The sequence below is a fragment of the Malus sylvestris genome, chromosome 8, assembly GCF_916048215.2.
Source record: "Malus sylvestris chromosome 8, drMalSylv7.2, whole genome shotgun sequence".
NCBI lineage: Eukaryota > Viridiplantae > Streptophyta > Magnoliopsida > Rosales > Rosaceae > Malus > Malus sylvestris.
Window position 1 is genome coordinate 5618469 of NC_062267.1, and position 23334 is coordinate 5641802.

The 23334-nt window shown below is 35.7% G+C and overlaps 4 protein-coding genes across 6 annotated transcripts; all 4 read right to left on the bottom strand.

Annotated features, from left to right (window-relative positions):
- Positions 1 to 1391: 1391 nt before the first annotated feature.
- LOC126633324 (protein OXIDATIVE STRESS 3 LIKE 1-like) lies at positions 1392 to 2898 on the bottom strand. The gene is made up of 2 exons (XM_050303906.1): positions 2426 to 2898; positions 1392 to 2057 (listed from the first exon to the last, which is right to left on the bottom strand). Exons 1-2 carry the CDS (start codon positions 2695 to 2697, stop codon positions 1580 to 1582), a joined length of 750 nt encoding a protein of 249 aa, XP_050159863.1. The 5' UTR covers positions 2698 to 2898; the 3' UTR covers positions 1392 to 1579.
- Positions 2899 to 6344: 3446 nt separating this feature from the next.
- Positions 6345 to 10156, bottom strand: LOC126633316 (endoglucanase 16-like). The gene is made up of 6 exons (XM_050303893.1): positions 9719 to 10156; positions 8404 to 8613; positions 8121 to 8321; positions 7918 to 7995; positions 7667 to 7816; positions 6345 to 7244 (listed from the first exon to the last, which is right to left on the bottom strand). Exons 1-6 carry the CDS (start codon positions 9941 to 9943, stop codon positions 6657 to 6659), a joined length of 1452 nt encoding a protein of 483 aa, XP_050159850.1. The 5' UTR covers positions 9944 to 10156; the 3' UTR covers positions 6345 to 6656.
- A 1234-nt stretch (positions 10157 to 11390) lies between these two features.
- LOC126633318 (fatty-acid-binding protein 2-like) lies at positions 11391 to 15131 on the bottom strand. Of its 2 annotated transcripts, XM_050303897.1 has the most exons (12): positions 14969 to 15102; positions 14740 to 14879; positions 13892 to 14460; positions 13578 to 13785; positions 13399 to 13474; positions 13196 to 13298; positions 12924 to 12992; positions 12497 to 12533; positions 12339 to 12413; positions 12209 to 12260; positions 11995 to 12039; positions 11391 to 11836 (listed from the first exon to the last, which is right to left on the bottom strand). In XM_050303897.1, the coding sequence occupies exons 3-12, from the start codon at positions 14359 to 14361 to the stop codon at positions 11739 to 11741; spliced, it is 1233 nt and encodes a 410-aa protein (XP_050159854.1). In that variant the 5' UTR covers positions 14362 to 14460; positions 14740 to 14879; positions 14969 to 15102; the 3' UTR covers positions 11391 to 11738. The 2 variants fall into 2 exon arrangements, with proteins under 2 accessions (XP_050159854.1, XP_050159853.1); XM_050303896.1 differs by lacking the exon at positions 14740 to 14879 and having other exon boundaries at positions 14969 to 15131.
- Positions 15132 to 17151: 2020 nt separating this feature from the next.
- LOC126633319 (guanine nucleotide-binding protein alpha-1 subunit) lies at positions 17152 to 21652 on the bottom strand. Of its 2 annotated transcripts, none has more exons than XM_050303899.1 (14): positions 21286 to 21652; positions 20591 to 20697; positions 20405 to 20477; positions 20142 to 20179; positions 19957 to 20046; positions 19717 to 19788; positions 19403 to 19510; positions 19160 to 19261; positions 18941 to 18996; positions 18498 to 18632; positions 18253 to 18346; positions 18061 to 18120; positions 17895 to 17974; positions 17152 to 17509 (listed from the first exon to the last, which is right to left on the bottom strand). In XM_050303899.1, exons 2-14 carry the CDS (start codon positions 20651 to 20653, stop codon positions 17332 to 17334), a joined length of 1149 nt encoding a protein of 382 aa, XP_050159856.1. In that variant the 5' UTR covers positions 20654 to 20697; positions 21286 to 21652; the 3' UTR covers positions 17152 to 17331. The 2 variants fall into 2 exon arrangements, with proteins under 2 accessions (XP_050159856.1, XP_050159855.1); XM_050303898.1 differs by having other exon boundaries at positions 20591 to 20756.
- Positions 21653 to 23334: the final 1682 nt, after the last annotated feature.

Genomic DNA, 23334 nt, shown 5'->3' on the forward strand with positions numbered 1-23334 from the left:
AATCTATCTTCGTAAGGTGTAGATTTGTGGATGAGTTGTTGATCCAAAGGGTCGTCGATGCTTGATCTAGGGATGAATGGTAGTGCAGATTTGTTGATGTTGTTGATCCAAATGGCTGTCGGGGCTTGATCTTAGATGAACGAGGATGAACGGATCTTCAAGGGCCTTCGGAGCTTGATCTTGATGAGCAGTTGTGTGGATTTCTTCAAGGGCCTTCGGGACTTGATCTTAATGAACGTTTCTCCAAGATTTGACGAAGAACAAAGAGAGCCTTCTTGATCCTTCGGGGTTCTTGGGAATTTGGGAGGTTGGGTGCTTGAAAGCTTTAGAGTTTTAAAGCTTCAAGGATTTGGGGAATTCTCTTCCAATTTGGAAGTAGAGAGGTGTATTTTGTCAAGTGAATCGGTGAAATGAAATGAAAGGCTTGGCCTTCTATTTATAGAATTCCAAGACTTGATCTTTTTGGATTTAAATAATCAGATCAAATAAATCATTTCTGCCAAGTAATGACACATGTCCTTTTTTATGACTTTTCCGATTTTTGTTAAGTCACACACTACTTGTACAATTTATACGATACATGAACGTTGAAATTTTAATGCATTGGTCAACATTTATTTCACCGAAATTTCGATGTCTACAAATGCCCCCACTTCAAGGCACGTCGTATACATGTGTTTGTCACATGTAGAAGATGTGTTTTGAAGTCCCTTAATGTAGGTGCCGATCCAAGAGCTGTTGAGTCTTGATCTTGAATTGGGCTGGAAGTTTTTTCAAGAGCCATCGAGGCTTGATCTTGAATTCAACTGAAAGATTTTCTGATTTCCTCCCATTGTTGATTTTCCACAAGCTTAATCTTGAACTGGGCTAGAAGGTTTTCTGGTTTCCTCCAAAGTTCGCAAAGAAATAGGGTAACTTGCTTATGTGGATTCCCAATCTATGGACCTAATTCAGTAAGGATTAAAAATTGGACTGTTCCCATAGAGACTCCTAAAAATGGACTTACATCAAGTTTCTGTGTTTTTTTCAGTAAAGCAATAGTGTTTTAGTGGGTTAGATAGTTAATTGTTAAAGATTTAGTAGAGCGATAGTGTTTTAGTGGCAGTATGTTTTTTTTCAGTAAAGCGATAGTGTTTTAGTTGGTTAGATAGTTAATTGTTAAAGATTTAGTAGAGCGATAGTGTTTTAGTGGCAGTTTGTTAGACAGTTAATTGTAAAAGATAAAATAATCAGCAGAGATTGAGCGCGCACTATTATGCATAGAATCGGTCTCTTTATTGTTAGTTAATTGTTGTTAGTGCTGCCTAATCCATTGCTTCTGTCAAAAGCTCCCCTCTTGAGAAACATTCAAAATTCTAAGCAAATTAACTATATTCGTGATTGCAAATCAGTTGTTGTAATATTGGGTTCTTCTACTCATTCAACATATGTACAAATAACATCAGATTTTTGAAATTCTTATACCCCTACACTTTCAATCAAAGGTTAATTAGACAAGAAAAACCATATTTCCTGACAACACCATCGCAAACTCAGCTCGATACAGGCAAGAACACCGGCAAGATTCAAGTTAGGGTTTCTACACGTTCGGTTTCGTCATGGAAGCCGCCGAGAATCGTGAAGTATTTGCAGTTGTAGCAGTGGTACATTCTTGCAGATCAGCCAATGAATACGATCTCCAAGCTGCATAACTTCCTAGTGGACAAGCGTAACCCGGTGGGAGAGGTGGCCGCGGCGACGTTGGATTTGAGCTCGAATTGGATTCCTCACTTGTGCTAGTAGTACTGCTTTCCGAGCAGCTGCCCAGCTTCACAGCCAGAGCCAATGCGCTTCGACTGGATGGAATCGGTCTCTTTGAAATTCCGCCTCCATTGCTTCTCAGCGGGAAGGAGGTTCGGTTCTTCTCCCACATGTGATTGGAGGCAAGGAGGTTCCTGCGTTTTCGGGTGTAGGCATTGTCTGGTTTTGCAAGCTCCTTGATGTTGGAAGAAGATGAAGCTCCTACTAGACTTGTGAAGGACTTGGATTTGTAGTTGTAGTATTTTGAGATCCCTCTCCTGCAATTTTTTCATAATTTCATCAGTCAAAAAGCACCAAACAAACTCGATTACAAACGTAAATTAGGTCAGTTGATCCGTTTAAATTACGTTACATACATTAGAGTATATTAGAATATCGCTTTTTGTAACATGAATAACACCCAACAAAAAAAAGTTAAAAAGAGTATTTTATCATTTTGATCTTATTTAAAGGAATTTTTTTTACGAAATAACCAACATGATTAACCGTAGATAAATTCAAGAATCACTTTGATTGATTTTAAATGACGAAAGTAAGAAGTTATGACAATTTCATAAACTATTTTGAGCATATAGCGAAAGTAAAATTTTCAGTTAAAAATGAAAAAAAAGATTTAACTGCTAACCTCATGGGTAAAACTTCCTCCAACTCGTTCATCATATCCAACGGACCTTTATACGAGCTCTGAGCCTCATCATTTTCGCCGCCATCGTATCTCTCCGATTCATCGTCGCTGTTCTTCCCGATCGACGACGAACTCGAAGAAGAAACCGAAACCTCACCGGCGGGAACTCTCCGGCGTGTTTCCGGCGAGTCGAAGAGCAAACCACCACAGGCGAACCCAGACGATGGCGCGATGCCAATCCTGGCGGCGGCGCTATTCAATGCAGTCGACATTAATATATCACAAACGCAAACCAAATCTAACAAATCAGGCAAAGTAATCGATTTGGGATTTCAACGTAGAAATGGGATCGACCGGTATCAATCAATGAGCGGCGGCGGATCTTGAGATTGTCGGTCGAGAGCGGCTTAGATTTGCCGGAGGAGGAGACGTATCGTGTTTCTATCTTCATGTACTTTGTTGTCCGGGGATTAATTTGTATATATAGCTTTAAGGTGGTTGAGATTAAGTTGTTGGATAATGATTAATTAATGCTTGATTATGTGATTAGGAGAGGATAATGTTCCTGATTAATTAATTTTATAATTAGTAAAAAAATGATGGCACTGCACAGACAGCACAGACGTTAGGTCTTATCCTCGAAAAGGGATCCTCTACGGACCTGTTTCCACCTAATACATCAAGTTCGTGATTCCAACCGTTGAAATTTAATCAATAACTACAAATAGAAAATCTTTTTATAAATTATAATAACTATGACAGTTCGATCAAATTTTAACAATTCAGATCTCAAACTTGATGAATTAAGTAAAAAGAGATCTAAAGAGGATCACTTTCCCTTACCCTCAAATCCCTTTGCCAACTACGATGTACATTGCAATATTTTTCAATGAGCTGTCATCCCCCGCTTCGCATCCTATTCTGCTTGCGCTGTTTCCATCTCCTATTTTTTTTTATTCACCTTCGACAATAAGTGTGTTCTATTGAGTTTTTGTTTTCTCTTCGTGCTTATAAAGAGGTTGCGCTTCATGTAGCATCTTTTACCGTGCGTAGGGAGGGAGAGAACAATTATGTATTGGCTTTGAGCCGGATTAGTTGTTTAATATTTTAGCATCGGATATAAACATTCCAATTTATCTTTAATAATATCTACTCTTTGACCAAAAAAAAAAAGTTTATTTTGGTTTTTTTTAATTTTAATCGAATAAATCAAAAATGAATCGAGCAATAGAAAAAAAAGGAATGTGATATCAACACATCATTTTTTACTTCTCTCACATCTTTTTGGTTTTCTATCATCGGATCCGATAAATTGCAGAAAATCAACAGACATAAATTAATAAGAAGTATGTGAAAATTAAAATTGAATGTGTGAATAGCACAAGGGATTTTATTGGTCGAGATTAGGGCCCACCAAGAAAAGAGTTCCACCGGATAAAAATGGAATCTCCGTCTCCCTGTGGGAGTCATAGACTTGGGGCGCATCCTATCTGAAAACACCGCCCACAGTTTGTTCTTGGCATGCCACGTTGAGTCATCAGAAGCTTCCACGTCGAAGAATATGGTCGGACCTCGGGAGGGAGAGAGTATTTATTTTTTTTAGGTTTGTGTCGGGTTGGGAAGCCGCTGGTCCTTCCTATTGAGGATAATTTTCGGATAATTTTTATGAGAATTCTGATAATTTTATGTTAGTTCGTATATTATGTGATCAAAAATTATTTTAAATATTTTTACTTAAAATTAAAAATAAATACTACTTGATTAAAATTAACTCTATAATAAACGAATACAATTTAAAAATTATCAAAATTCTAACAAAGAAAATTCAAAAAATAACTCCTTATCCTCGTGAGCTGTGACTGGTTAAGCTTATCCAAAACGGAGTGGGTCCCCCCACCTTCCCCCTCTTTCTAAACCCACTTTTGAAAACGAATTCGGATAAGGTTTAGCTTCTTTGTCTACCGACCTTGATAAGTTAATTAATTCGCGGGTCTTATCACAGATGATTTTCTGATTCACCAACTTATTAGTTTGGCCATTGACGTTTTAAACTCATCGATCTAACTTCACTTCTCTATATGGTTTTTATCATCCAACTTTATTAGTAACATTGTTAATATGCTGACTTGGAACATGTGGAGCCCACCAAACCAATTAATTGTCACGCGTATTAATAAAAATTTAATTTTATAAAATTGCTTAAATTTTTTGAAAGTATTGTGAATATAATTATTAATAGGAATATGATGGTGTAAAATTAAGGTAGAATCCAAGATATAATTGGGTGATCAAATCTTCATAGATCTGTATTATTTATAAGATAAGAAAACTCATCATGATTACTATAAATAAAAGTGCAAGATAAGGGGTGAACGCAAAATTATCAGAAATTAAAATGGATTTAAGTTTTATTTTTTCTTGTAGAGAAAGGCATTGGTTGATATTCCTTGTTGTGGCCTCTTGCCGATGCTTGTAGACAATGATGGAAAAGCAAGGATTGATTTGTTTATGTAGTTGGTATGATATACTTTTTGTAGAAGTCCCTGCGAATCATGGAGATTAATTAATCAATCAACAGGGGATCTTATGGAGAATTAAAATCGTATAGAGATCGGAGAAGAAACAAAGAAAGAAAAAACAAATTGGGTTTTAACCCCAATTGGGCATATTAACCCAATTGGGCATGTCATATTACTTCACAGTTGTGAGATAGCTTATCGTTATAGTGACTTGACTACTACACCAACTTGTTCGAAACCATTTTGATTAGAGAGTTTTAACGGAAGGCTCGCGGTAATGTTTATTTTAACGAAAAATCACATTTTCACACTAAAAAGTCAATTCTGATACTATTCACTTTACTCTTTATTTTATTTTTATTGTTAAAACTCAAAGTTTCAAGATCTTTTCATTAATTTTCCTTTTTGATTATGCTCTCTAAAAGACACATTGACTGTAACAACTTTGTCACCAAAATACCTTAATTAATAGAACCAACTAATTGACTTCTAATCGAGTGGTACTTTTCTTTCTGATGTTCAAAATATGTCTCAAGATCTACTCTCCACTTATCCAATAATAAAATAACAAAAAAGATACAATAAGCCAATTAATCAATCCAATGCAATATCAATATTTGTTTGAATATATAGGAAGGCTATATATTTCTTCCTTTCATCATTCATTAATGATCAAATGTTAAAGCTCAGCATATTTTAGACGAGTACATATAAACAATGCAACAATTCGAAGAAAGAGAAAGTTATAACTAGAGACGGAATAATGTTAGTTAATTAGCTTCTTCTTTTTTTGCTGGTTAGGTGTTGGTTTCGTCGTTTGTTTGTCCTCATAAAAGACTATGTGGGCATTTTTGTGATGTCTCATAGTAGAGCTTCGTTGTCGGAAAAGTGTTGTCTTTTGCAAGTTCATCAGAAATTGATGCAAAGTTTGTCCTGGTGAGCGTAAGTTATCTCTCCATTTGTTAAATGTGGTTATGTGGGGTACATTTTATATTTTCTTTTTATTGCGTTTGTAATCATAAAATTGTATTCCTGATGGATAATATTCCTCAGTTTATTTGATTAGTAAAATTTTTATTACCTTAAAAATACAGAGATACATATTCAAGTTAGACTAGTTAATTAGAGTAATGTGCTCGTCTCTTTACTCTTTTTATGCTCAAACCCCTTACCATACAGGATAGTTTCCCTTGTAAGAAATAAAATAAAGAAAAGAGTAATGTTATTCATACCATATTTTTATACCATATTTTTATACCACCTTAGGTGGCATCTGATATGAACAGTCATATCATTTGAAAAATTTGCAAAACCCAAGGAAAGAAAGGAGAAAGACTCCTTGTATACTACAATCATCATTTAATTAACTAGTTTTTCTTAATTATTAGTTTATTAAATAATGAACTAAATTTAAAAATCTGATTAATTCAAATGATGTGGTACAAAAACATGGTATGAATAAGAAAATACAACCATTAGTTAACATTTTTGGAAGGAAGAGAACAAAAGGAAAACAGTTCATTAACTATTTTATATCACCATTTTACACCCTTCTTTCTACAGCTTTCCCTCAACAGAGGTCCATTTTGTTTCCAAAAGTTTGCATCTATATCCCAAAACCACTTTCTCTAGGTAAAATTGTATGTAGAATGGTAATGGGATTAGGGTTAGGGTTTTGGACAACACATCACCGGCCGTGCATGGATCTTTTCTTAGGCCGCAAGCTTCGCCAGCGGTCCGACCGCGAGCGAGTTCACGTACGTGCATGGCTCGGTATACGATGACGCCCAACGTTTGTCCTCGAAGTTATCAAACCTATCGGGCCCACCGACGATGGCACCAGTCAACTCATTAGGGTTTGGCACATCCTTCTTGAACCAGTACACGAAGCTCATGGCGCAGTTAACGAGGCTGTTTTCCGACTTCGGAACCGAAGCTCCTCTGTGGTGGGGCTGTTGGGGCGCGTTGGGTCCAAACCCGACCATGTAGGATCTTTTTTTGGGATTATCACCCAACAAGTAGTCCATTTGCTTCTTGGCAAAGGCCATGAGGGCGGCAGAGTCGAACTGTTTGCCTCCGCAGTTGACTTTTTGGTTGTGTTGAGCGAGGATGTCGCTGTAGACGGCGAATAAGTGGGCTGTTCCGGTGACGTATTGGGTGTTGGCTCCGTCTCTCAAGTGGATCATACCGCCCGGTGTCATTGTGATTTGGTGGTAAGGGCTGTCGGGGATGTTTGAGCAAATGTAACTGTCAGCACCGTTTTTGTAGTTTTCTAGGGATTTTTCACCATCAAAGAACAGCTGCAATAATTCACAAAGTAAGACAATCAAATTAGTTCAATTAGCTAATATTGTTACTCTTACTATCATGGCTGATAATGAAATGTGTCAAAAGAAGTCTTGTAGACAGTAAGACCAGGTGGATAGTTTGACAATCGGATCAGGTGGACTGTCTAATTCATGCATTCACGAAGGAGAGGTGGACAGTCCAACAATCGGATCATCTAGCCTATCTAACTCATTTATTCACAAAGGAGTGGAACCTTTGCATTTGAGTTAATTTGTACCTACATTGGGCCAAGTGGTATCTAAATCCAGAAATGCCCATTTCTTTGTACAAGGGTCAGACAATTCATCTGGTTTGATTGTCAAACACAAGAACTTTCCGTGCGGTACGACGAATGATAAGTTGAGATGGTACGAATTTATTTGTAGATAAGTACCTTGGCGAGGAGGACTTGTGCTCCGGCGTATTTAAGGTCCCAGCTAAACTCAGACACGGTGGCGCTTATGGCTTCTTCCTGAATGTACTTGAGATACACGGGCCTCTTTGTGGCAATGTACAACCATGTTGCTGCCCACAATAGCTCATCCTACATTTTCCAGCAATTCAATTTTCTTTTAGTACGAGAAAAAACATTCAATAATTTAAACTAAAATTGAATTTCAGAGGGAGAGAGTTGAAGAAAATTACATTATAGCCAGAGTAAGAGCAGTAGAAAGGGCACTCTCCATCGTAAGTTCCCTTATGCGCCTTAGCCATTTGAAAGAGCTACAGAGAAAAACAATGATTAGAAGAATTTGATATATGTACACATTGATTAGTATATGAGCAGTTGAAAAGTCTGTAATCGGTTTTATTTGTGCATATATTATGCCTGAAAAAAAAAAACGTACGAGTTTAGCTTTGTTGAGTAGCCTACGAGCATAGGCACGATCTGTTTTTCTGAACACAATTGCAGAGGCAGCCATGGCGGCTGAAGTTTCAGCTGCAATTTCAGTTCCAGGTGTTTTATCATCAATCTTCAACACAGTTCTTGGTGTTTGCATATCTTCTGGTCTAGTCCAACATTCATGGTCTTTATTTGGGTCTCCAACCTTTAAGAGTTTGATAAATAATTAGCATTAATTACTTTATAGTTTTAAAAATAATGAATACCAACTTAATTAATTCCTATACCTGAACGTATAATCTGTTTTTGCTGGCGGCTTTGAGAAAATAATCGGTGCCCCATTTGATGCCGGCAAGAACGTTTTCCAGTTCTCCAGTAGCTTGGAGCTGTTGCCTGTAAAACATGGCAGCCCACGACAGAGTTGTGACGGTGAATGCCATCGGAAGACCGTACTTGACGTTGTCCCCGGCATCATAGTATCCTCCAGCAAGGTCGACCTGCATTAAAAGCAAGCATTCAAATTACAAAAATTTAAGGGGTTTTTCAACATTAATCCTTGCAAAAGATTAAAATTAAAAAAAAACCTAGTGCTAGATTAAATATTCAATTTAATCCCTTGAGTGTACTTTTATCAAAATTTACATTCAATTTTTTTTATTTAATGTGTATTTTTATTTAATCTCTCCATATTAAATTTTAATTTTATTAATATGCACATATTTAGTTTTTTTTTTAATTAGAAATGAATGTAAATGAGAAAATATTAAAAAAAAATTGTGATACAAAAATATATAAATACATAAGTGTTCAGAAATGATTGTGCCAAAATATATAAAATTGACTTTTTTGTACCGAAATATATTATAATGAACCTAAATGTATGTACCGAAATGTATTATATTGAATTAATGTACCTAAATGTCAATACCGAAAATGTATATACCTAAATATCAATACCAAAATGTATGTACCTAAATGTATTTACCGAAATATAATAATTGAATTAATGTACCTAAAAGTCGATACTCAAATGTGTGTACCAAAGTATACGTAACGAAATACATTATATTGACCGAAATGCATTATATTGAATCAATGTAATTACATGTTTGTACCAATGGATATACCAAAACATTCAAATGTATTAATGTACCTAAATAAAGAACATACAAAATTGTTATCGGAATATATATTATAAAAAAATTAGTTGCCTAAATGTAGACATTAAAATATATTATGATGAATGAAATAAAAATTAAATTTAAATGTAATTAATACATTAAAATAAAAATAAAAGGATAAAATAAAACATCAAAATACAACTAATAAATGATATGATTAATGTGCTAGGGACTAAAATTGGATTTTAATCTTACATATGGTTATAATCTAAAACTCATCTTTTTTAGGGATTAAAATGAAGTTTTCTAAAAATTTAAACAAAAGTTAGAGAAATTATTTGTATCTGACCCTCATACATGACTTGCTCACGAACGTTCATGCGACGGTAAGATACAAAACGTAATCATTACTCAAAGAAAGAGCGAGAGAGAGAGAGAGAGAGAGAGAGAGAGAGAGAGAGAGAGAGTTAGAGAGACGAACATTTGCTTCTTTGCCGTCATCGAGGGCGGAGTCGCCTCTCCATGCAGGTCTATGATTGGGAGGGAGTTTCCCTGATCTTTGAGCCTCAAGGAAAATAATGGACTTGGTGAGGGCGTCCTTATAATTGAAACCAGTGCCATGAACGCTAAGAACAAGTCCTTGGAAGATAGCGAGGCATGCCACAACCACGGCGACGACGCCTCTTCTTCTAACAAACATTACCATATAATTTTCGAAAACTCAGGTGCCAAAACACCTTTGAAAAGAAAAGAAACCCAACTTCACAATTGAGAAAGCTGAAAAAAGAAGGGATGGGGTGAAGAAGGCCACAGATGATGCCTACTTTAATAATCAAACTAAATAAGAGGGAAGAAGATCAAAGTGATTGGTTGTGTTTTTCTGGTTGGTGGTTAATTTGTTTTGGGAAAATAGATGATGTTATGAGGTGGTATTTAACTGGCTCTGGTTAATCAGTTTTGGTTTGTGATGGCGGGAAAATTGAGAGTTGAGCCAGGTTAGAGGTTTAGAGAAGATAAGCTAATTTTGTGTATGGTCGTGGGATATTGGGTGGAAGAGGAAAATTGTGGGTTTGGAACCAAACATTTTTAACTTAAGGTTTTACTATACTTGAATATATGGTAGATATTTACTTGGTTTGGTTGGTTTTTACCTTTTTTGTTAGCATTAGAGGGCCCTTAGCTAGCATTAGAAAGCCCAAAATAGTAAGGGGGCGGAGAGAGTTCGAAACTATTACAAAAATTTAGGGGAGAGAGGAGTTTCAAACCTGAGTGCATGAGTAGAAACTCATCACCCATCCACTGAAGTTTTCATAAATTTTGAGAGATTTAATTCGAACTTTGAATCAAGTTATAAGTGAGTTCGAACTTTGACATAAATGAGGTTATAAGTGAGTTTGAACTTTGACATAAATGAGCGAAAATATTGTTTTAATCAACCGACCCAACTCTAACAGGAAAAAGTGTGTGAGAACTTCATTGGTTTAGGGAAGGCCAATGACGTAACAGCTTAGTGATATCTCTCCGATGCCTTGTATTTTGAGTTTTTGACATGAAGATGTTGAATTCAACTCCTAGTAAAAAGGTGTAACAAGTCACATGTTTATTGCTTCCATATTATGACGGCAAGCTTTCAAATTTGACTAAAAACTATGTTTATAGACAATTTATAGCCCATGGGAAGCATGTAACATGAGGGACGGCAAAGTTTCGACAGAGATGGTTCTAATGAGTCAAAGAGCCGTTTCACTCTAACTAGTTCTTGGTATATTGGTCATAAGTTCGGATCTGCATGCCTAGTTGATTAAAAATTCATGAGTATGTCTCGTTAATTGGAACGTTAAGGAAAAAATTGAGCGGGAAGTTGTTCTAAAACTGCTAGCCCGTTGAGTAGCAGGCATAGACCTTGTTCGGCTTTTTTGCCAAGATCAAGTGTAGGATATGTTTTCCAGTTAAATATCTAATACGTGGGCCAATAGCACACAACAGTTCATCAATATGAGTTCCTGTATAATTACATTATTGTTTTTATATCGTTTTGCATGTTGATCAACTGGTATCAGTATAAAACAATAAAGCCGAACAATACCCATTTCCACCAACTAGGGTAGGGATGAAGGAAATAAGAAGTTAAATGAAAAACTGTGTAGCATATGGTAAAAATATGTATAGACTATATACCATTGAGAAGAAACCAAACTATTCTTATGGGACTTGTACCTTCAGTAGCTACAATTCGAAGCTGATGATTTTTTTTCTAGGGGCTGTCATCTAACGTGTGCTAAGCTATAAAGAATGGCGCATTTCGTAAGAAAATAATCACTATCCTAGGAGCCGGCGAGGGCACTGATTGCCCTTGTAATGCTTTCCAGCCACATCAACGTCTTCAACATCTGGCACTGTTGAGCTGATGTCTGCAAACGAAAAATACGGCTAAGCACTCAGCAGTTTCACCGGATTCGCAACCACTTGCCCTTTAAAAAGATAGGCAAGGGAGACACATTTCAGCAACTTCGTATAATATTGACGACGTTTCTGCCAATCTCCTCTTTTGTTTGCTCTGACACGGGAACATCTCCAAGGTACATGTCAAAGAAAGCCCCTGATAGTAGAACTTTGTGCATCAGAAATCTATCCCCGGAAAAGTATATGATTGGATTCTTTTCACCATATTCATTGAGACTTGATGAGATATATATAAAAATGTACCAAGGAGAGTATCGAAATAAAACGGATAGTTCAGAAGGAAAATTCACTTACTGCATAGATCCTTGCTGTGGACTGCTCCAACCTGATTACCTTCAACTGCAAAATTTCATAAAAAATGCTAAGCAATCAACAAATTTAACTGCAAATTTAAAGCATTACAATGTAAAATAGAAATGTGAAAGGAAGCGTTGGACAGTTCTGGGGACTTGTCAACCCTGTATACTTTGTGCTCAAATTGACATTTGGTTAAGCAATCACCACTCACTTTTAGTAATTAAGTTTCCATCGGCTGTGCGTTGAAAATCGATTGTTGTTCCCTGAAATATTCGAGAATGTTAATGTAATTCAGTGAACAAAATGGTATAAGAAAGGATACAAGAATAATATAGTATTACCAATGGCAAGGGAATATCTTGTGTAAAGTTTGAACCAAATGTTCTTATGCAATGATAGTCAGTCTCTGGGTTTGTCTGAAAGAACCAAAGGACAAGAATTAGCAAATAACAGATCAGAAACTCTAAAAAGAAAGATTCTAGAAAGGGAGATGATTTACCTTCACTAATCGGTCTCGAAGGGATTTCTCAAAGACACTGCATCAAATGTAATCAAAAGTACATAAATGAGAATTAACAAATTTCAATTTTCAACATTGCTGTAACATGTATATACTAGGGTACATAGCGAGGAAGGAACAAGGCTAACTTAGCAGAAGCTAAGCTTACGGAACATGGCAAATTAACTTGCAAAACCACTTTCTCACAAACACACCACCCGTTTCAAGGCCTATCCAAGCCACTACGAAATATGGAGGGAACCTATATGGTGTACTAAAAATGATGATATCAGAGACAGGGATTATGAGTGTTTAAGAACAGTAATCCTAATGAAAGCCTCAAGATTGTCTCTCATCTCAATTAAAATAGGGACATCCAAAACCCAAATAAATATCCAAGGATGCACAGAACAGAAATGTAACTTACTCTCTCACAGTATCGATTTTCATCCCGTTGCAATTAACCACAAGCCTAACTGTCATATCAATATCCGCTCTATAGGCAAAAAGAAAAATGCAATAAGTTGTGGAAATCTGATCAAATACAGGAAACTTAGCAGCTGGCAATAAATAAATAATAAAAAATGTTAAGTATTTAGTATCCACTGATTTAATCGATCTTCATTTACCAGAAAAAAATGGACAAGAAAAATAGAGAAAATTACACCGTGTAGCATGGATCGTGATAGTTGTCATTACCTGAGAAGATCCTCATAGAAATCATGGCGTTTGTTTAGTTCATCAACTGAAATGGATGCGTATTTTGCCCCCAATTGCTTGCAAACCGAGTGAGGATGGACATCTACATAGAAAGAATGGATAAATAAATAAAAGAGTAAGTAAGACAATGGATGCAAAAAGTATTGCAGACTGGAAGTAACATATAAATACTAATAACTTACAAAACCCAAATGCATATATCTTCAGAGATTTTATTTTGATTATCGTCATTGTTTTGGATCCAGTTCCCACAAGGACCTGCAACAGTATACAATGTCAATATTAAATCATGTAACTGAGAAGATCTGAAGATAAACATGGCAGCCTTGCACTAAAGAAGAACAAAAGGACAAGCCCCAACCTCTGAACTTAAACTGGAATTACTCTCTTGTGTTAAAACATTGTCCAAAATCATAGGAAACTCAGTGCCGGTTTTAGGTTCCACTGCTTGTTTTCTCCAGTCCAAGTCGGGAAATGGTAATCCTGCACACCTGTGATGCTCAACTTCACAAGGCTTTTGGTCCATGACATCAGTATTCTCCAATGGAACAGCTAGTACATTTGATGATCTGGTGGTAATTAACAAAGAAAACGGTTTGTAGTCAACGTCAAAAGCAGAACCCATGGGAAATTTACACATCAAATCTACTCCGTGGTATAGGCTTAAGGACTTACAAGCTGCCGAAAGGAGGTACAAGTCCAGCAGCTAACGAGAGCATGGGATGTGAATGTAGCTTTTCACCTTCTCTGTGTAGGAATTGCATCACAAAAGCCGAAATCTTTCCAAAAACAACTGCATTAGCAGATTCTCCTCTCAATGCAAATCCAAAGTGAAATCCTTTAAAATTATGTCGACCAGAAGTAAAATGTTTAACTTGTGGAGAAGACGTGGAGTGTCCAGGTTCAGAATCATGCAAATTACCCTCTTTCTCTCTAGAAGCATTTGTATTGGGTCCACTAGAGAAGAAGAATGGTAAAGAACCGGCAAGTTTAGAAACGTGGTTAAATGCTCCTTCAAGGGCTAAACTTCCGGGAACATGAAAGTATCTACACCGGTGCAATGAATTGTCCGCCAATGAAGTAAAATGTGAATTGTATGGAGACCCTTCATCGAAATCCATGAACCCGAACCTCTTAATCCCCATGTTTTGTTATGGATCCTACCCTAATTGGCTCTTAAAACTTCCTCAACACAAAATTTGAGTTTAAGATATAAATCAAGACGGATACGATACGATATACACCTGCAGAAATTCACATGGAAGTTCAGAAAATGAACAAGAAAATTCATGCATAACAACATTAACAAGAAATGTAACAGTGCAGTTTATAAACATTGCTTCTGGGATCAATTCATATAAACATTTTCAATCAATTCCATTGACATAAAGCAAATAATTTGATATTAACGGATACAATTCATAATCCAAAACCCAAATTCCTAACCATTAATTTCAAGTTTCAACATTCCATCAGAACAATTTGATAAAATAGGACAAATTAATGAAAAACCAAGGTCACACCTTTAATCAAAAGCGAATCAGTTGTTCTTGGAAAGAATTACAGAAAATTGGAAATGGGAAATGGGAAAGCGAGAAAATGCATGCAAATGGATATGGGAAAAGCACTTTTCTTTGTCATTCTCTGTCGGCTTTCACGTTTTCTGCGTTTGCATTTCCTCATTTCTCAATAACCAAACAGAAAACAAAAATCACCCAGATAAAAGAAAAGGAAAATCACAAGATTAAGAACCTGGGATTGCAGCAATCGAGCTTCTGGGGCGAAAGATCAATTGGTTTGTGTTCCTTTTGATCTTCGGTGCTTCTTCTGCATGCAAAAAGTTGGGTTTCTTCTGTAATTTTAAAATTCGGGAATAAAGCGGAGAGAGAAATGAATATATGCTTTGGCCACGAAAGTTTTCTGTGAACAAATAAAATTTCGGCTATAGCGAAATGACGATTATGTCCTTGGGTGTTAGCCGCCAAAGTTGTCTTCAACCTTCTGTCTTCTTCGCACACGTGTGTTCAAATCCAGTTGGCAGGCGTGGTCGGTTGCGATTGCCTTTTACTTTTAAGGAGCATATGTGCCCACTGCCATAAATTACAGAGTATGCTCATCATACATCTGATTATCCATCACGTTGTGATGTATTTTCATTTAGTTTTGATTTATTTATTTTTATTGAAAAGTAACATTTAACGTGAACTCTCTATAAACTCTTTATCACCTCACAGTTTAACGTTAATTCTTGTGATAACGTTATAAAATATTATGCAAAAAACATGAGTTGCAGAGAATCCATAAAGAGTCCTACTTTTTTAGGAAGTCTCCTTAGCGTTTCTCATTTTTGCTCAATACTCCCAATTGATGGTGATGTTTACCATCCTATTTATCATTGTTAGAAGATTTTTAATTTCAAGACCTGTCTAGTGAATAAACATAAATCTTAAGTTTAAACTGTGCATTTATCACTATTTTAAGGTAGTGAACAAAATGCACCCATTAAATAAAAGTACCTCCCAAGAAATTGGAACAAAATACATGGAACTTGGGGAATTTTGAAAAAATGATATTCTTACTATCTACTTATATCATCCTTCTAATAGAGATGAGACCTAAATGTGTCGAGGGATCCTACCTTTATTGAAGAGATGGTATAAATAATGATACAAATAAACAGTAAGTGTATCTATAATTTTGGTTTGGACTTCTAGGTAATATAAAATATCTTCAAAACTTTGTTCCTTTTTGGGGGGAAAAAACTAATGCGCACGGATGGGAAAAGTAATAAAACCCTAAAACATAAGCATGCGAGGGGTACTAAACTCAAGCTTTTCATGTTTTTAATTTTGCATAAATACATGGCAATGGCATGTGTTGTTGCAAATTCTCATCGTGCATTTGAAGCTAATGTTTCGTCAAAATTGCTTTGTTCCTTAGATACCAAACTATTTTATTCTACGTCTACTCTGGTGATTAATCAACACCTTAAAGTGCATTTCTCACGTGTTTTTGATCGATTAGGGTTTTTAAAGAACATAGATAAGAGTAATGAAGAAAGATTGCTCAAATACGAAACATCTGAGTTTGATGATTTCATGTACGAGAAATGATATTCGTGCTTTTGTTTGCTCCATTTTATCTCTTCTCTTGAATCATTTATTAATTTATTCAATCTAACGAGAGATTTTTCAATGTGATCGACACACGATATGGTACACTACATGTTACTTTGCAAATTATGGAATATGTGTGTTAAAAAGTTAATAACTTAAAAAGTAAAATTTCTCACTACTTACATAAAAACATGTGATATATCATCCGTATTCCCGTCACATTCAAAAATTTCTCCAATCTAACGGCTAAACAAAAGAATATAACATTAAATAAACAAAACAAAAAGTGTGCGAAAAATATTTTCCTCGAAAACGTGTTTGAGCACGAAGAAGAAACTTTATTGGTAAGAAAAATACTTGGCATGCTTTATTGGTGGGTTTCTTTTTCTGTTGAGTCTTTTGACCAACCTATCACTTAGAATTATTTGGTCGGAATCTGCCTGCAAGTCTGGAAGAATCATATGATCTTTGACAAGTACGACATATGACACAACCGACCTGCCTTTATTTGTTTTTACTTTATTTTTATTTGTTTTTACTTTATTACAAAATGAAATGGACCTACTAATTGGGTCATTAACCAACTAATTAGGCCATTAACCAACTAATTAGGCACTGTAATCTGCTAGTGTCCTGCTAATAAAACAACTTGAGAATATAAGGAAGAACCGATGATATTGATCTTGAAAACTACAGGGACGGAAGTGAAACTTTGTGAAAAGTACAAAACTAAAAACGTGTTTTCCCTTTTTTCGACGCATGCGATATCGGGATTTGGGGCGGAGAGAATCGAATCAGGACCTCGAGCGCAAAGATGAATTCTCGTAACCAACTTAGCTATAGGTCCTTTGCAACAATCATTTTTATATGTTATAACATCTGTCATGACACTCGTTAAGTGGAACAGGATTTTAATTGAAAATATAAAATGCTAAAAATCAAGGAATCTGCTGAGGGTGATCAGAATGTCTTCTTCAAAATACAACTTGGTGTCCCCGGTCACAATAATCCGGCCTCGAAGAGATTTCTCCGTCTCAACGTCTCGTCTACGAGCTTGAAAGTCTTCTTCACAAGCTTCTGATCAAGGGCAGTGGTTCTGTAGATCTTAAACACCCTGTCTACGCGGTCAGGGGCCGTGCTCTGAAAGTACAGTTCCTCGAATTTCTTCTTCACAAACCTGAATGCAAACATTTACAATGTTTAGCTTTCTCGTTTATCGTAGATTTACTATGGTAACTAATCTATGCAAGAAGGTGAAGACAGATACTGGAGGTTTAGGAAAAGACGATGAAGTAGGTCCGGGGTTCGGCCACAAATAATCGAGTAGGTTTGTCCCTGTATTGGATGTATCAACGACAGTGTTTTTATTGTGAAAATGATTGCAATATGGTGGTGAAGCTTTCAGACAGCTATAGGCCTTTTGGCAACAATTTGGACAAAAAGACAGGTTGGCAGGGTTTTCAGGGGCTCGCTATAGCTAAATACGTGCACGCGCACGCTTTAGTAATTTTCCTTTCATCCAAAGCAAAGGACCACAACAAAGATGTAAAGTATATGCTTACTCATACGCATGTTCGATCTCTTGCTTTCCTGTTGACACCGGCTGGTAATCTTTGAACCACTCGCAGACGTTAAGTGGCACCTACACAAGGAAATTTCAACGCCCCATACAGGATGTTAGTTTGTTGCCACGAATGAAAAACCGTACACTGATTTATTAACTCTTACGTTTAGAACTTTCTTCTCGAATATATCGAACTTGTTTAAGAATAGCATGAACGACGTTTTCTGCACCCAAATAAAAAAAGAAAGAGAAGAAAAAAATGTTAAAGAGCCCACCCGGGTTAGAAGAAGAAATCTGTGCAACCGGCAAACCACACATGCGACACAAATTTGCAAGAAAATAGAAGAAATGAAAACCTCAAAACACGGTTGCTTCAAGACCCACTCAAAAAGTTCCTTTGTCTCCATCATTCGATTTTTGCTTTCATCCTCGAAGAGTGTTTGATCATACCTGAAACACAATCGTCAATAAAAAAGTACTTCATCTCGGCAGAGGTATCTTTTAAAAAATGATTGGTGACTAGTCAAAGACCAGGATCATCACTACCACACTGCATGCCTATGATGATAAAGTGGATGACTGAAAGTAAGGATGATCTTACTCGCTAACTGCGGCACAAAATATTACAGCTGTAACGCCTTCAAATAGATGGATCCATTTCCTTCTCTCATTTCTCTGGCCTCCAACATCAAAGAGTCGATATACTTCACCGCTTTTCTTATTTTCTCCAACAGGGCTGCAAATCATAGTCATCAACGAGTTGTTTGTTAGAAACTTCAACGGTTCTATAAATGAGTCGCACAAAATAGAAATTTGTTGAAAATAAATGCATCATTCTAAAATGTGCATGGGTTACTAGAAAATCTTGAACTAAATTAAATTATATTGGCATCCCTAGGTTGAATTTCTACAAATTCAAGAATCAGCTGATTTAGAACTGATAATTGGCCCGGTCAGGATAACAGTACAACTACAAATAAAATGTCAAAGTTCCAAGAAAAAGTCTACACAAGTCTTTATGAAATAAAAGAACAGAATAATTACCTGAACTGGATCTCTACGACACCAGTTGTACGAACTCTCGCATGAAGAACATCCTCCTGCAATACGAAAACATGCCACTTTAGAGCTATAACTTCGTAACTTTTCCACATTAGTGCAAGAAGTTCTTGTCATGCCTTAGCTACAAACCGACATACATATAATATATTATAGTGCTTCATTCAATTTGAACAATGAGTTACAACTGTGAGCTTTAGGTACCTTGGTTGGAACATAATCTGGGTCAGCTAATCTTTGAAGATTCTCCATGAAATAGTGGGCACAATCAGGAACTTGGAGTTCATTACCACGAGCACATGTTTCCTACAATTGTAGAGTGGGGGTGCTTCACTTAGAGCATTGGACAAAAGGCAAAAGCAAAAGTAAAAAATATCTGGATTTCAACACTAGGATTGATGTCAAACAAATGGTATATGTCAGTCAGTTGCACGAAGTAACAGCTACCTGAATTGCCGCATCTTTCCAAAGAGTCTCTATATCCTGTGCAAGCTCTTTAGTGAGACATGGATAATCCAATCTGCTGCCAAATGTTGATAGTTTCTCTCCAATTTCCTAATAACGAATCCAAAATTCAATAAGACTCAAGCAAAGGGCTGAAAAAGCCAAATTTTTTAAATAAAAGAAACTTGTGCATTAATTTTTAAGTATAAATCATATGTTAAGAAACGGTTAAATCAAAATCCGTCAACTTGTCTGCTAAATTAAAAGACAACATGAGAAAAGGCAATGTAATAGATAATCAAGGGATGAGCTCAAACCTTATTTTCACTGGATATTTCAAACGTTTCTCTGTCGTTCTGAGCAAGCTCCTTTGACCCATCATACAGTACCTATTCAACGATATCATGCATACGTTAGATAGAAGCATTACATTCAGATTCTTTTTCTCTGAATACAAGTCCACAAGATATATTTTCTTCTATAAAGAGTGGGCTCCAATACTCCTTATATAATGCAGAAAGGGAAATAACCAACACACCCTTTCAAGTATTGCGTACTTTTATGGTCTGATATACATTGGCATGGATGACTGAGATGTAGCTCTTGAGCTCGGACTCATCAAATCCAGTTTGAAACAAAAGCTTTATCTACAAATAGATCAAGTGTAACGAAAGTAAAAATATTTACGCTGTTAGTATAAAGGACAGTATACTTAAATACAGAAGCGTATACAATGTCTTACCTGCTTAAAAATTGTGGACTTCCCGGATTCCCCAGCACCTTAAAAAAAAAAAGGTTGATCATATTAGTTGTGGAAGCGAAAACCATGGTTAATGAGAAAATTAAAGCTGTAATTCTCGAAATGACCACGAAAATGCACCAGGTGCAAACTCATTAACATCAAACAGGAAACATACTAAAGTTATATTAGTTACTTCCCTGAGATTGGAAACCATCACCTCACAAAAGGTAAAGTTAACAAGAAACCCATTAAATGATATGTACCAAGTAGTAGAAGTTTCTGAATATGCTTTTCGGCCTTCGTTTCTTGTTCAATTCGCCTTTCAATTTCTGCAGTCTGGAAATGCACGCATTGACAATAAATTAGAGCCTAATAGTAAACGCAAAGTTGCTCCAGCAACTCTTGGTTAATAGCTTTACAAAATTTGTATTCTATCATGCATAATCTACCTGAGCATTCTCTTCGTCGTCCGCTTCGTCGTAATGTTTGTTTCTACTGCAGAGTATGCCCATATTTCGATCAAAATAGACAGCATAGACAGTGCACGACGAGTCTTCTGCACGACGTGTACAAAGTATCTTCAATTCCCTTCCGAAAAATTTATATCAAATGGACCTAATCACAAACCTTAAATGTCAATCAAGGGAGGCACTACAGAACATGGGCAGAAATCCCAAAAACAAAACAAAATATAACAATTAAGATACAATGCCACCATCAATACAAAATTAAGAATAAACCCATCAGCCAAGGCCCAAGTTAGGCAAAGATAATTAGTTAGCAAATATTAACTACAAATTTGCATTTGGTCTACCTATAAATTGACAAATATATATTGTTTTCCTAACAATTTAGCTGGACACCAAACAAATTAAAAATAAAAAATTGCCCACCAACTAAAATAATTGACATTCCGCAAAAAGGAAAGATTTTGAAAGCAACCCATCAAAGAAAACTAAATCCAAAAACAACCCAAAATCATATTCAATCAAACTAACATCTTAATCCAGTCAAGCAAGATCAAAAGCAGAGATCTGTTCTCCCAGAAGAAAAAAATTCCCAAAAAAGCAAAGAGCAACAGTAGAACAATACAACACAAAAAGAAGAAGCTTTCAGTTAGTTAACCCTATGAAAAAGAAACCACCTTTCGTTTCTGGGCAGTGGAGTTTTGCACTGAAGCACCAGCAGCAGAAGCAGATTGAGCTGAATCGCAATTGCTTTTTGTATAAGTGCTTTTGTGTTAAACGTGGACAATAAATGGTGCTTTTTGGGTGTGTATTTAAATCAGAATTTTAATAAAAACAGAGCCGAAAATTGGAATTTGAAACCAATGAATGTTGTGGGAATTGTATATAAATGTATGAAAAGTTATGAGGAAGCGAAATGGGTTATCGAAGTGTTTGCCAATTCTGGAAACAAAAAGGGAAAAAATAGAAAGAAAAAGAAAGAGCGCCGAAAGCTGCAGAGCTCTGTTTTCCTTCTCGGATGATTCTTCTCTCTTCTCTCACACTCTTCAGTCAAAGTTAGAAAAGACAGGCCCCAATTAAAAATTAAATATTATGTTATTATTTACATTTGTAAATAAAAAATTGGATTCTAATTTTTGTATTTTATGTAAAATAGTGTATATTATCTTCTTGGGAGAATAGACGGTCGGTTGACTGGACCGTACTAAGCTCGATAATATATTTAGATGATAAATTTTCGGAAATTCTCTTAAAAGTGAGACGAATTTTTATAAATTGTCATCTAATATTTTTGTTATAAAATTTTATAATGTTGGTATAAAAATTGATATTAAATTATGAGGTGACAGAAAGTCTATAATTTTTTAAATTGGTTTTGCAAATCATTTTGATAACTCTATTAGCTTTCTGTCAAACTTTTTGTTAGTACTAATATAACATACGAGCGAGTCTCACCTATTTAATCATATTACGGTACGTGAAAAATAAATTAATTTTTAATAATATTTAAAAACTAAAAGTGGAAAAGTTAAAAATAAAAATAAAAAGATGGATCGTTCATGGTGTATATTTTAGGGAGTTTGATTTGGAGTTAGGGACAAGATTGCCGGTTGCCACCAAAATGGTGGGTCATGGAGTCATAAGGGGATGCTAGTAGCTTCTCCCATCCTTATCCTTAAAAAGGTTTGTGACATTAATTATATTTTGGCATATGATTTGCCAGCCTATCCATCATGGATTGGAATGAAACTTTTTGTGTTAAAAGACCTTGGTTTAGGGGAGAGATTCCCTCCAGATCTCTTCCACCAAATCTTAGAGATCCGAATATCTGGATTTGTGAAATTTGATCAAACGACTACAAACATGAGGTCCCTCTAAAAGTTATAATAATTATAACCGTTTGATTAAATTTCAAGGGTCCGAATCTCCGGATCCCTAGAATTTGGTGGGAGAGATCCGGATGAGATCTATTCCCCTTGGTTTATTCTTCTGAATAAACTATCGTTTGACATCCTAATCTATTATTTCAATTGAAATTAACATTGACACTTTGAATTATTTTTTTCGTAAATTAACTCTTAAACCATTTGGAATAAACGAACTAAGATCTCATAGATTCAATTAAATTTCATTTACTTTGCTGTTAAATATTGGCACGATTTTACCCTTAAATGTAAATCATGTGCTCATCATGTGCTTGTATTTGATGGCAAACTAGAATATCATTAAATCTAACAATGAGGAGTTAATTGGCTAATTTCAAATAGATCATAACGGTTAATTTACCAAAAACATAGTTCAGGTGACCAACTTCAACTAGGGTAGTAGTTCAGGAAGTCAAACGACAATTTACTCTTTATTCATTTCATCCACGTGATGAGTACAATTCAAAATTCATTTAAATATTGGGAAGGATAGTATCACTAAAATAATCGTTAGGAATAAAAACTCGTTTTTGTTTGAAGGGGACTAAAAATTATTATGCATCCAATTCCCCTGACATGTTACAACAAAACTACGTTATCATAATTATACACTTGAACTTCTAAGGTCAGTTTGCAATTTTAATCAATTTGCTTATACTTTTTAAATTTTTTGTTACGAATTTTCATCTTGTACTCCCTCAATTTTTACTTTATATTTTATTACCACAAACAAATTGAGAAGAAACATTTCGAAGTGCCAATAATATTCATAAATACTTGTTTGCTCTAAAAATGAAATTG